The following is a 12547-nucleotide window of genomic DNA, read 5'->3' as shown; positions in this document are numbered from 1 at the left end:
TCAGCAGTACTGGAACACATCCTTTGCATGTAAAAGGTCACAGGGTCAGTCCCAGGCACCTCCATGGAGGACTGGAAATGAACCTTCTCTGTATACCAGGAAAGTTGCTGGCAATGCAGATCAGGAGTAGCAAACATTGTGCCTTCCAGATGTTGTTGGACTCCAAATCCCATCAGCCCCAGCCAACATGGGATGATATTAGCTGTAGTCCAAAACTATTTGTAAGGCACCACACTAGCTAGACAACTCTGAATTAGATGGACCAATGGTCTAAACTGGAGTAGTTTTCTATGCTGGAGTTAGACCATTGGTTCATCTAGCCCAGTGATGGTCAGCTGTAACTGGCACCAGCTCTCCAGAATTCCCAGGCAGGGACTTCTTTGAAAACTTGGTACCCAAAGTCCTTTTTAATTGGAGATGCCTAAGAATGAAAGGCAGTATTACAGAGATGAGGAACCCATGACTTCTCTATATGATTTCAATCACCCAATTCCCATCAGCTCCAACCAACATGGCCCAGTGGTCAGGGATGATGGGAACTGCGGTCCAGGAACATCTGGAATACCAATGTCCCCCATCCCTGCAGTATTGGCTCTGCCAACATTTATGCTACTGCAGAGGAAGGAAAACAGCATTCAAATAAACCTGGCACATACTAGGTTACTACTTCCTTTTTGCAATGAAGGGGGACAGGGGTGCATTTCCTTCAGAGTAAAGAATGTCTGCATATACCCAAAAGAGGGACAAACCTATCACATCGAGCATATGATACTGTGGTTACAGTCTTGGACCAAGAATTGGACAGCCCATATTCAAGTCCCAGATCAGCCATGAAGCACACACGGTGCTATGATTTCAGTTAATTTATCAATTGCCTTCTCAACCACCATCTCAAGGGGATTTACACATCAAAGTCATTTTAAAGATGTTCAAAACAGTTAAAATCTGTGATCTTGGGCCAGTCACTACCTTTTGGCTTAACTGACTGGGGAACACTAGAGTTCCTTAGATGAAAGGTAGGGTATATAAAGGGAAGAGTCAATGGGTCCAGCCTGTTCCATGTGCCTCTCACAAGATGCTCTCTTGCAGCAGCTCACTAGAAAGCTCTCTTAAGGTTACTGGCATTACAGTCTTCATTAGTGTTACAAACAGGCTGCTGTTGCAACTGCTATGCAGATCTGGTACGTACGGATGCCAAAGTGTATCCTGTAGTTACAAAGTGAAATCCACTATTCAAGGCACTTTAGGACATCCAAGTACAGATGGAGTTGAGCTTCAATGAATGTGCAGACTTTAATGTCGGCTAATGGACTGTAAAAAGGCCTCCAAGGAATTGTATTGCAGCTCCGGCCTTTTGTTACTACAGCTTCATTCATTAACTTATTGCGGATTGGGGGGTGGGGGGTGGGTGGGAAAGGGTTTCATTCCTGGGCCAGATCTTTTGCTGGATGAAGACAAAAAGAAGAAGTGGGCTTTGGGTTGTGCTCCACTGAAAGGAGAATATATGCTCACAGCCATGGAGCTTGCCCCGATTCTTTTTCACACACCCACAAACTGCAGCTGGTTATATATAATATCAGATCCTTCATGCCACGTATCGGGACGTGGGTGGTTGTAGCTCTTTCATTTAAAAGAACTTACAGAAGAAAAAGATGCAATTTTAATTTTATGCACAACTGTATGTAGAATTATATCAAATTTTGATATAACTAATGCAGAGCAATCTTATACATGGCTACTCAGAAGTAAGGCCCACTGAAATCAATGGTACTTTCCCCTAGGATTGGAGTCTTAAGGGGTTAAATAAGTTATTCCCAGACTGCGTCCTGGGGCACAGATTAGAGAATTTACCACTATGCCTACTTTAGATTCACTTCAGTTAAATGCTATGTTTGAACCTGCATAAACTGTGTTTAGTTTTAGCGATGGTTTGTTTGAAGCAAGACAACTTCAAACCATAGTTTACAAAGCATAGTTTGTGCTTCAACCTATTGAAGTTATCATTAACCATGGTATAGGTGGTTCGGATGCAGTGCGGAATTGTGGGTGATTGAAATCTGCAGTGAAAGCTTCTGATCTCCGCATGGCTGTGTCAGAAGAGGGAGGGAACGAGAAGCATGGTCCTAAGACTTGTGCACGTAACCATAAACAATGGTTAGGTCCAAACAAATCAGTGGGGGGAGGGGGAAATCAAACCAGTATACTCTTACGAGTAGACCTCCAATTTTTATTTTTAAATGTGCCTCATTCCTCAAAGAGTGAGCTAAAGATTTGAACACTGAGAAGGTCTCGTCATCAGCAAAAAGAGTGATTGCTTTGTAATTATTGGGTTAAACAGAATGGAGAATATCGCCACTCCACAATGCACACAATCTCCAGCTAGGGGCCTGCAAAGACATTACAAGCTGCAATTATTAGTATTTCACTATAAGTACCTTTAATCCACTTGGAGTCGTATTTTATTGTTCTCAATGCCGACCCGTCCCCCATGCTTCGGTAAATTACCGCATCACTTGCCAGAAAATCTGCAACCGTTGCAGAATAGAGTTTGCCATCTGAAACAATAGAACAAGTGAGGCATTTAGTATCCATTTTAATTCTGAGTAACCTCTTATCATTTTTGCATTCTTTGGGCCACGGGGGTTATGCAGACACCAGAGGCTGGAAAAATCCAGCTCCCTCTTGGGTGGTCAGGCTCTGAAAGTTGGCATCCCTTCATTGCAACGGTTTCACAGACATGGAACCCATCTGTTTGGACTGCATGATGCAGCCTCCCCCAAACTGGTGCCCACCATATGTTCTGGTTTACATAGGACTGCACAAACGAGACCCAAAATATGAAAACGGTACTGTATTGAACTCTAATGTATATATATTTTTTAAATGCTATACTGAAACAACAGAGGATGAAAAATATATTAGAAGACAAAGTCCATTTCAACTAATTAGTCCTTTTCCATCCTGTCCGTTTAAATTTGATATCCTCGAGATTACCGCATTTTTAGCTCTATAAGACGCACCAGACTAAGACGCACCTAGTTTTTGGAGGAGGAAAATAAGAAGAAGAAAATTCTGAATTACAGAAGCCAGAGGGATCTGACTTCTGGGATAGCCTCTTGCTGTTCTGGCTTCTGGGATAGCCGTGCAAAGCCTCTTCAGGGCAGTGGGATGAAGGCTCCCCCTGCCCTCAAGACGTTTCGCACAGTGAAGCCAGGACAGCAAGAGGGATTGCTGTGCAGCGATCCCGCTTGCTGTCCTGTCTTATGGCTTAGCCGTGCAGCCTCTCCCGGGCAGTGGGAGGAAGGCTCCCCCCAAAGCTGTGCTCCCTTTAAAGAGCACACGAAGGCATTCTCTTGGGGGCTTTTCCCCAAGGAGGGAGTAGGGCAGCCCATCTCCCTCCTCGGGGAAAACCCCCCAAGAGCCGCACACAAGCTCCATGTGGCTCTTTGAAGGGAGCGCCTGCATTCGCTCCATAAGACGCACACACATTTCCTCTTACTTTTTAGGAGGGGGAAAGTGCGTCTTATAGAGCAAAAAATACAGTAAATGCTGTTTTGGCCCACTATCATACAGGCTCCCTCACTGTTTGAACATCATCCTTGGTTTACAGAAGAAGAGCCCTTCTAGATCAGGCCAATGGCTCACGAGTCCAGCATCCTGGCAAACTAGGTCCTTGTGGGAAGCAGTGCTGTGCAGTCAGTGGTCTAGGGCAGTGTTCCCCAACCTTAGGCCTCCAGCTGTTTTTGGACTACAACTTCCATCATCCCTCGCTAGCAAGACCAGTGGTCAAGGATGATGGGAATTGTAGTCCAAAAACAGCTGGAGGCCCAAGGTTGGGGAACACTGGCTAGGGGGACAAGGCTAGGGGAACGTCCCCTACACGTTCCTGGAAAATCAGAGTATTAAAGTATTAGAGCCTGGTGCCTCCTTCCCAAAGCCAAGGAAGCTTCTGCCCAGCTTAGGGAGAGAGGCTCAATGCTCACACATGTGATGTTGCCCTCACAAACAGCTGCCTCTGGCCCTAACCATTCCCCTGCGAAAAATTTCAACACATGCCATTGATTTGGAGGCATACTAACTCCAACACTGTGGGTAGAATGAAGTCATTGGAGCTAGTATCGATCAGTTCCAGCCAGCATAGCTGATGGTCGGGGTTAATGGGAGCTGTGGTCCAATGGTATCTGGAGGGTACCAGGTTCAGGCCATTTGTCAGAGGGCAACACCTTGTGGGACTTCTCTGGGTCAAATTAGTCAAATGAAACCTTACGTTCAATCTTATGATAATTTTATTGAAAAACAGTGCATTTAAAATGTACCGGTGTCATAAAGTACAGGGAAATGTAAATCCACACATTTTACCAGGTATGTTATAATGGATCCTTGTATAATTATACAGAGACTTTATGCAGATCAAGAAAGTAGTATATATTAGAAGCTTCCATTAACATACTTTTCATTACTTCACTTTTGTTCTCTTGGATTAATATTGCCTATTGTATATATGTGAAATAATAAACAACATCTCATGACCAATGAAGAAAGGTGCCTTCGATTAAAATAGGTTTCTCTCTCTCTTTCTCCGCAGACAGACAGACAGAATGCAGCAACATAGAAAAAGGATACAGAGGGCAACCACCATCTTAGAAGAAGCATTCTCTCCTGTGCTAAAAAGGTATTCATCTTTTAAGATAATGCCTACTGCCTCATTTAGCCAAGCCTAGGGACACAGGTGGTGCTGTGGGTTAAACCACTGAGCCTAGGGCTTGCTGATCAGAAGGTCGGCAGCGATGGGGTGAGCTTCCGTTGCTCGGTCCCTGCTCCTGCCAACCTAGCAGTTTGAAAGCGCATCAAAGTGCAAGTAGATAAATAGGTACCGCTCCGGCGGGAAGGTAAACGGCGTTTCTGTGAGCTGCTCTGGTTTGCCAGAAGCGGCTTAGTCATGCTGGCACATGACCCGGAAGCTGTACGCCGGCTCCCTCGGCCAGTAAAGCGAGATGAGCGCCGCAACCCCAGAGTCATCCATGACTGGACCTAACGGTCAGGGGTCCCTTTACCTTTAAGCATACAAAACTGTAGCATCCTCACAACGTAACAATGACTGACTGACTGATTGATTGATAGATAGATAGATAGATAAATAAATGTATATGTGCCTCATCTAAAAACAAAGGGTTGTCTCTAATTTAGCACCAAGTCAAGGTCACTTAGTGGCATACTTCTGCTGGCGAAATGTTTTGTTGTTGTGCAAGAAAATGTCTAAGCAGGTTTGCTGGTAACTTTGTTGCACAATAGACCGCGCAGTGAGTTTTTGCTGGTGCAATTTCCCCAAAATGAAAACTCGCCTGTCTGCCCGCTCAAGATCCCTTGTGCTAGTGGATGGAGAATGTTGGATGCAATTCAAGGAATCAGAGCAACCCAGTCCACCAGCCCCTGGGAATTCCAGAGCTAGAACATACAGTGGTACCTCGGGTTAAGAACTTAATTCATTCTGGAGGTCCGTTCTTAGCCTGAAACTGTTCTTAACCTGAGGTACCACTTTAGCTAATGGGGCCTTCTGCTGCTGCCTCGCCGCTGCCACACGATTTCTGTTCTCATCCTGAAGCAAAGTTCTTAACCTGAGGTACTATTTCTGGGTTAGCGGAGTCTGTAACCTGAAGTGTCTGTAACCTGAAGCGTCTGTAACCTGAGGTACCACTGTGCTCAACAGATGACTGCCCAGCCTCTGCTTGAAGGCACAAACTAAGGAGAACCTCTACCACTCCTTTTCTAATTAGAAATGCCATCCCCGCCCCTCCACAAATCTGTGCAGAGTCAACTGATTCATGAATCAATTAACAGTGTAGTTCTACTCTGACGTATGCCCCATCTAAGCTATAGGATTGCAGTGTAAGATTTCTTCAGTCTGTTGAAAGCCCTACTTACAAATGGAAGTGTGAGAAGGATTCTCTCTTGCACCCCCATCATAACTTAATTAAAAGTTGATGGAATCACCAGAGCTCCAGAAAAAGAAACTACTTTGGGGCCCAGAACTGTTCCAGGACAGGGTGTGTGTGTCATTTAGTCATCTCAACGTAAACCAGTTGACAATGTGATTACTAATCCCCCAAAAAGATGCATTCGACTTTAAAGGAAAAACCCCTCTAGAGAGGCACATTGATGTGATACAGTTTCTTTAAGCTTTCTTGAAAATCTCCCGTCCTCTCCGCATCGCTCTCTGTATCATTTTTCACCAGGATCCATGAGAGAAAATGTTCTTACCAGCAAAGAGGGCGACGTTGGTTTGCCTGGCGTCGAACGGGCACCTGGCTAAGCCACTGAATTCCTCTCCATCATACTCCAAGGTATTCAGCTGTGGAAGAAAAATAAATTGTTTGGCTGTGTCACATCAAGCTCTGCAGGAAGCGTGGGGGTTTTTTTTGGGGGGGGAGCAATGCTGCTTTGCATACACCATCATTCACTCTGTCAGACTTGATCTAATCTTCCATTTAATGCTTAAGAACTGGTCCTCAAGGAGCTGTGCAAAGGACGATAGCTTTTACATCCACAAGGCTATGCGTCATGATGTCTATAGGTGACCTCCAGGTTCAGGGAGGCAGAATGCCACTAAATTATCAGCGCTGGGGGACAACAGTGGGAGAAAATTTCTTTCAGTCCACATTTTTAAGCAAACTAACCCAATTCACATCTTCCACTCCAAATATCTGGGGCTGGAACGTAATAATCCTTGGGATTTTGCATCCCTCCAAATTTTGGGATACAGGGTTGTATCCGATGCTACTCAGAGCAGACCCATTGAAATTAATGAACCTAAATTAGTATGACCGTTAACTTCAATGGGTCTACTCTGAGGAGGACTAGCACTGGATCAACCCCCAGTTCTCAGCTCGACACCAAATGAAGACCACATTTTTATTGCTATAGTCAATGACCAGCACTATGGAAACAAAATATGAAGCACGTAACACAAATTAACTGAATGTGTATAACAGAGTAAAAGAGAATAACATTAGCTAAGGCAGACAAAAAACAACACGGAGTAAAATAAAATGGGGATCATAATCCTCTCATCAACTCCAAGTGTCTGGGATCAGTTCCTGGCTGTCTGCTGCAACACAGCCCTTGGTCAAACTGGGATGCAAGTTGATTCGAAAGGACATAAAATGCATATGATCATCCTGGAAAATTTGATAAAGATTTTTACACTAGTCACTGTAAAAGGAGCAGTACAGGAGATCGGAGGGTTTAGATCCCATCTTTCAAGCAAATGATTCTCAAATGCAGACCACAACTGGCTGCAATAACACAAAACGTAAATCCTCACCTCAGGAGCCTTCAGTCCTCAGACATGGTGCCAGAGGTCAGAACAGCTTTCTCGCCATTGGTTCTGCAACCGGCATGGAGCAGAGCTTTCTGCAGTGATGAGCCACTAGTCATGGCTAAAAAAACAACTGCCAGCCCTGCTTGCTGATGTGCTCCCTGGTTCACATCACGTCCAGCCAGATCAGCAGGGCTTGGGCTGAGGATTGCTCATAAAAGTGAACCAGTGTGGCTAGAATGCTAGATTAGGACCTGGGACACCAAGGTTGAATTCCCCACTTAGCTCTGAAACTCACTGGGTGAACAGAGATAGCCTAACAGATACTGATGGACTCCAAGTCTCATCAACCCAAGCTGGTTTTGGACCACAACTCCCATCGTCCCTGGTTATGAAGGAGCGTCTCCATCCCCATCGTTCTGCCCGGACGCTGAGGTCCAGCGCCGAGGGCCTTCTGGCGGTTCCCTCACTGTGAGAAGCAAAGCTACAGGGAACCAGGCAGAGGGCCTTCTCGGTAGTGGCGCCCGCCCTGTGGAACGCCCTCCCATCAGATGTCAAAGCGATAAACAACTACCTGACATTCAGAAGACATCTTAAGGCAGCCCTGTTCAGGGAAGTTTTTAATGTGTGACATTTTAGTGTATTTTTGGTCTCTGTGGAAGCCACCCAGAGTGGCTGGGGAAACCCAGCCAGATGGGCAGGGTACAAATAAATAAATAAAATAATAATAATAATAATAATAATAATAATAATAATAATAATAATAATAAACCATGCTAGCTGGGGTTGATGAGGTACACTGGCTAAATCTGGGCCGGTTCCTATCAAGTCAGCCTCATATATCTCACAAGAGGGAAGAGAACCATGAACATCACCCTCATCTCCTTGGAGGCAATGATGAGGAAGATACCCAGAACAGCAACATGTAGAGAAGTTTCTGTCTTACTGCGCTGAGGTCCTTACCCTAAGGTAGCGGCACATGGGGTTAAAAGCATTGGTTCCACAGACAAATACCATCTCATCATTCCTGGGGACAAAGACTTTAATAAAATTATGGCATTCGTCCTGGAAAAGGAGGAGAGAGAGTGTTACCATTTACTCACAAATGTGGTTTGTTTATTAGAGAAGTAGAACGCCGAGATGACAAATTTTGAATGACACAAGAACAAAACTAAAAGAGATAAAAATTCAAAAGATCCTGACATTTATATTGCAACATCCCTGTTTCTGTGTGTGATTTATTATGAATACACACACACACACACATTTTATATACCACTTAATCAGAAAAACCTGTAAGCTGTTTACATAAAAATATAAAGTAGCTGTCGCTTTGACAACAAGTACAACATAATAAACGTGAGTGAATATTGATCAAATCAACAGTTTTAAAACAAATATGCACAATAAAATTACATGTCTAGGTAGGTTTGCATAAGCAAAAGAGATTTTAGGAGATGTCATAAACAGTACAGTTTATGCCTGATATCCATCGGCAGGGAGTTCCTAAGTGAAAGCGCTGCCATACTAAAAGATTTGATTACTTGCATGTTGGCTGACACTTGTAAAAATGCCAGTTCTATATATGAAGGGGTTGAGTGAGCACATAGGGAAAAGGCCTTCAAGAAAACTGAGCCGAAACTGTTAAGGGGTTCATATACTAACAGTAAGGGACACGGGTGGCGCTCTGGGTTAAACCACAGAGCCTAGGGCTTCCCGATCAGAAGGTCGGTGGTTCGAATCCCCGCGACGGGGTGAGCTCCCGTTGCTCGGTCCCAGCTCCTGCCAACCTAGCAGTTTGAAAGCACGTCAAAGTGCAAGTAGATAAATAGGTACCGCTCCGGCGGGAAGGTAAACGGCGTTTCTGTGCACTGCTCTGGTTCACCAGAAGCGGCTTAGTCATGCTGGCCACATGACCCGGAAGCTGTATGCCGGCTCCCTCGGCCAATAAAGCGAGATGAGCGCTGCAACCCCAGAGTCGGCCACGACTGGACCTAATGGTCAGGGGTCCCTTTACCTGTGTACTAACACTAACAACTTGAATTGTAACCTGTTAGAACTTAGACTTCTAACAGATCAGCAGGATGTGTGCAGATCTTTGAGCACAGCGCTGGCGAAATCTCACTCCTGCCAGGAATCGTGCTGCAGTTTCTGTACAGAGCATAAGAGAAGGTACACATGGTATGTATTGCAGTAATCCAATCTTGGGAGTTGGTTATGCCTGGAGTACTGAGGAAAAAGCTATCAAGGGCCAGGAGCAGACACTGTTATCATATCAGCTGAAGCAGACAACAGATGCTCCTATATACTGAGGCCACCTGAACATTCAGGGGCAGTTGCATAAAATGCAAATTCTTGTGTCTGTAAGTAGAATCCAAGTCCCATCTCCACTATACATTTAAAGCAGCATCATATCACTTGAAACAGTCAAAGAATCCTAGGAACTGTATGCATGTATTTTTTATTCATTAATACGGCTTGATTGCAAGGGGGAAAAAACCAGTGCAGTTGTTTCTTATGGGTGCAAAGAGTTGTTAGGAAACCTCTCTTCTCCTCACAGAGCTGCCGGTTCCCAGAGTGGTTTAACACATTCAATCCCTCTTTCCAGGGGTCTCTGGGAATTGTAGTTCTGTGAGGGGAATAAGCACTGTTAAGAAACTACAGTTCCCAGGATTCTTTGCGGGCAGCAATGACAGTTTAAAAATGACATGATGCTGCTTTGAACATGCTGTTCAGATGGGGCCTCATTCATTATCAGTTGTACATTGGCTTCAAGCCCAACTTTTAAAAACATAAACAAGGATTTAAATATTTTTCTGCTTAAAAAAAAGGTGTATGGGGGAGGGGAACGACAAAACGTACTTTGTGTTTTCCCTTCATGGCGCAGTTCTCTCTGTCCTGTTGCCTTGACCGCCATGTTAATTTCTGTTCCAATAAAATGAAGAAACGAAAATAAGAACATTCTAATGTTTAATGTAGAATTATTATTCTTGTTTCTTTTTTAAAACAACAACAACAACAACAACAACCCCCAAATTAGGCTGTTTTTCCAATACCTTGCTTGGAGCAACTTCTCCCTTTGGAATGTCGTTCAAGTTCACAGTGTAAACTTGATCCCTGTAAGAGCAGAGGAAAAATAGGAATAAGACACTATCAAACCCCCTCAACTCATTGAGAACGAACATCCAAATAGGAAACGAACATTAACTCTCAACACACCAGGTCTGAGAACGTTCATGAAGGACTACACACATGAAATGGACTTTATATTGATGTAAAACAACAGAGGTGCTGTTGGAAGGAAATTTCAAAGGTCAGCTGTGAGAATGGACTAAGATCAAGAGAAGGATGAAGAGGAGATTAAAGAAGAATGAAGTAATTCTTCATCAGGAAGCAATGAACATGTTTGCAACAGGAGTGGGAAACCTATTTTTTTAAAAAAAGAAATTGTATTAAATTTAAATAATTTGGACCGATTTGTATTAATTTGGAAAACCAATAAATAATAATAATAATATATATATATATATATGAGAATTAATATCCAAATCGCACCCTCCTCGTTCTGTTAAATGGGGATATTGTGACACCGGGATTATGAAGGAGGACTTTGTAATGGCACCAAAGCTCACTTTCTGGGGTGACTATCTTGCAGAAGGACCCTCTCTGCTATGCCATAGGCCCATAGTTAAGAATAAGTGCAGAACAACAGTCACACATTTATTTTAAAGCCAAATAGTTTTCTCAAAGTTACAAAGAATCAAGTTAAATACTAGTTAAATTTTTAAAAATCCAGTTATCCCAGGGCACCAAATGGGCAGAATAGCAGAAGACAATTCTGCATTTACTACTGATGAAGCAATTGGGTAAACTACTGTCAACTGGGTAGAATAATGTCTGTATGAGCTAGCTTACTTTTCCATAAATTAATGGGACAGAGAACAAAAATGGGGAAAAACGAAAACAAACAATTCAGATAGCGGCCAGGAATACCCCCCAAATGAGTTTGACTCCACAACTCCCTCTCCCTGCAGCTACAGTTCTGGAACAGATCCATAAAACCTCCACACCATATAGCTCCACACACCATATAGCTCCACACCACTACACTGGGAAGAGAAGCATTTGGGTATCAACTAGGGGTGGAAGAATATGTCAATTTGGCTTCTGTCAGTTTCTCATTTCATTACAGTTCGCCACATGTGTGCAGTGATTCGTGCAGTGATTTGTGTCTTTTCAAAAAATACATTTTTTGAAAAATTGCCAGCATTTTAGTGCTGATTTCCCTGAATAAACACAACTTCTGACCACTTTTCACATTTTTCAAGCCATTAAATAATGCAGTTTAGCATGCAATTTTCAACCAATACATACGTTTTAATGCATGCTCTACCATAATCTGGTTTGGGGACACATTACTTGCATCCTTATAATTGTGAAAAAGTGCACATTTTGGAGGCATTCCGGTTCGTTTATTGTTTCAGAAAGTGAGAATTAGGCAAGTTCCCCTTTAATTGCCAACTTAATTGCATTTCTCCTTCTTCCCTAGTACCAAGGACACCTACTCAAGGGAGGCAGTTGGCAGTGCTGCCAGAAACCAGGGACTGATAGACTCGCACATACCTGCTTTCCAGGCTAGAAATGTGTGTCTCATACATGCATTACCATTTAACCCTACCGGGCTTTTTTGGGGTATCTGTAGGAGCCCTGTTCAAAAGAGGTGGCTGGACTAGATGGTCTGATCTAGCAGGGCTTCTCTTCTGCAATATATTGTGTCCCTCTCCCTCTGTGCATTCATTTCCCCCTTCCAATTCTATTTCCCGATCCCATTCTCTACAGATTACTTTTAAACAAGGTGCACAGATTAAATGCAAAACCAACCAGGGCAGGGGTAGGTAAGAGGGAGAGAGAGAGAATTTTAATTTAATCAACTGACTGCGGGAAAATTACCTGCCAGCAATATAAAGTGTGTCTCGAATTTTCAACATCAGTTGAAAGTCCAGCCTATGCTGGGATTCATTGCCTGAAGGGCGTCCTTTAAATACTGGATATTGCCTTGAATCTGCAAGTAAAAATGGGTTACGCCATCACTCAGGATTATAGAGCTAAAGAATCAATAGACAACATTGATTAGCTGTATATACTGGGAGCAGAAGGCTTAAACTAAATTCCTTGCATAATGCGCTGAATATAAATGAATAAATGGCAGGAACTCTGCAAACGCGCTTTAAA

General features: G+C 43.5%; 1 protein-coding gene across 24 annotated transcripts in view; it reads right to left on the bottom strand.

Moving 5' to 3' along the window:
• Positions 1-12547, bottom strand: part of SEMA6D (semaphorin 6D) — a 438832-nt gene that overhangs the window by 26970 nt on the left and 399315 nt on the right. For all 24 annotated transcript variants that reach the window (XM_083411897.1, XM_083411900.1, XM_083411887.1 and 21 more), the window contains 6 exons: positions 12266-12377; positions 10372-10432; positions 10178-10240; positions 8279-8380; positions 6259-6349; positions 2436-2555 (listed from right to left, as the gene is read on the bottom strand). In XM_083411897.1, coding sequence (XP_083268023.1) covers positions 2436-2555; positions 6259-6349; positions 8279-8380; positions 10178-10240; positions 10372-10432; positions 12266-12377 — 549 coding nt within the window. The remainder of the gene's footprint in view (positions 1-2435; positions 2556-6258; positions 6350-8278; positions 8381-10177; positions 10241-10371; positions 10433-12265; positions 12378-12547) is intronic.

This window comes from Podarcis tiliguerta, assembly GCF_965153285.1.
Source record: "Podarcis tiliguerta genome assembly, chromosome: 14".
Classification (NCBI taxonomy): domain Eukaryota; kingdom Metazoa; phylum Chordata; class Lepidosauria; order Squamata; family Lacertidae; genus Podarcis; species Podarcis tiliguerta.
The sequence above is the reverse complement of the archived record's forward strand: the minus strand, read 5'-3'. Positions and strand labels throughout refer to the sequence as shown.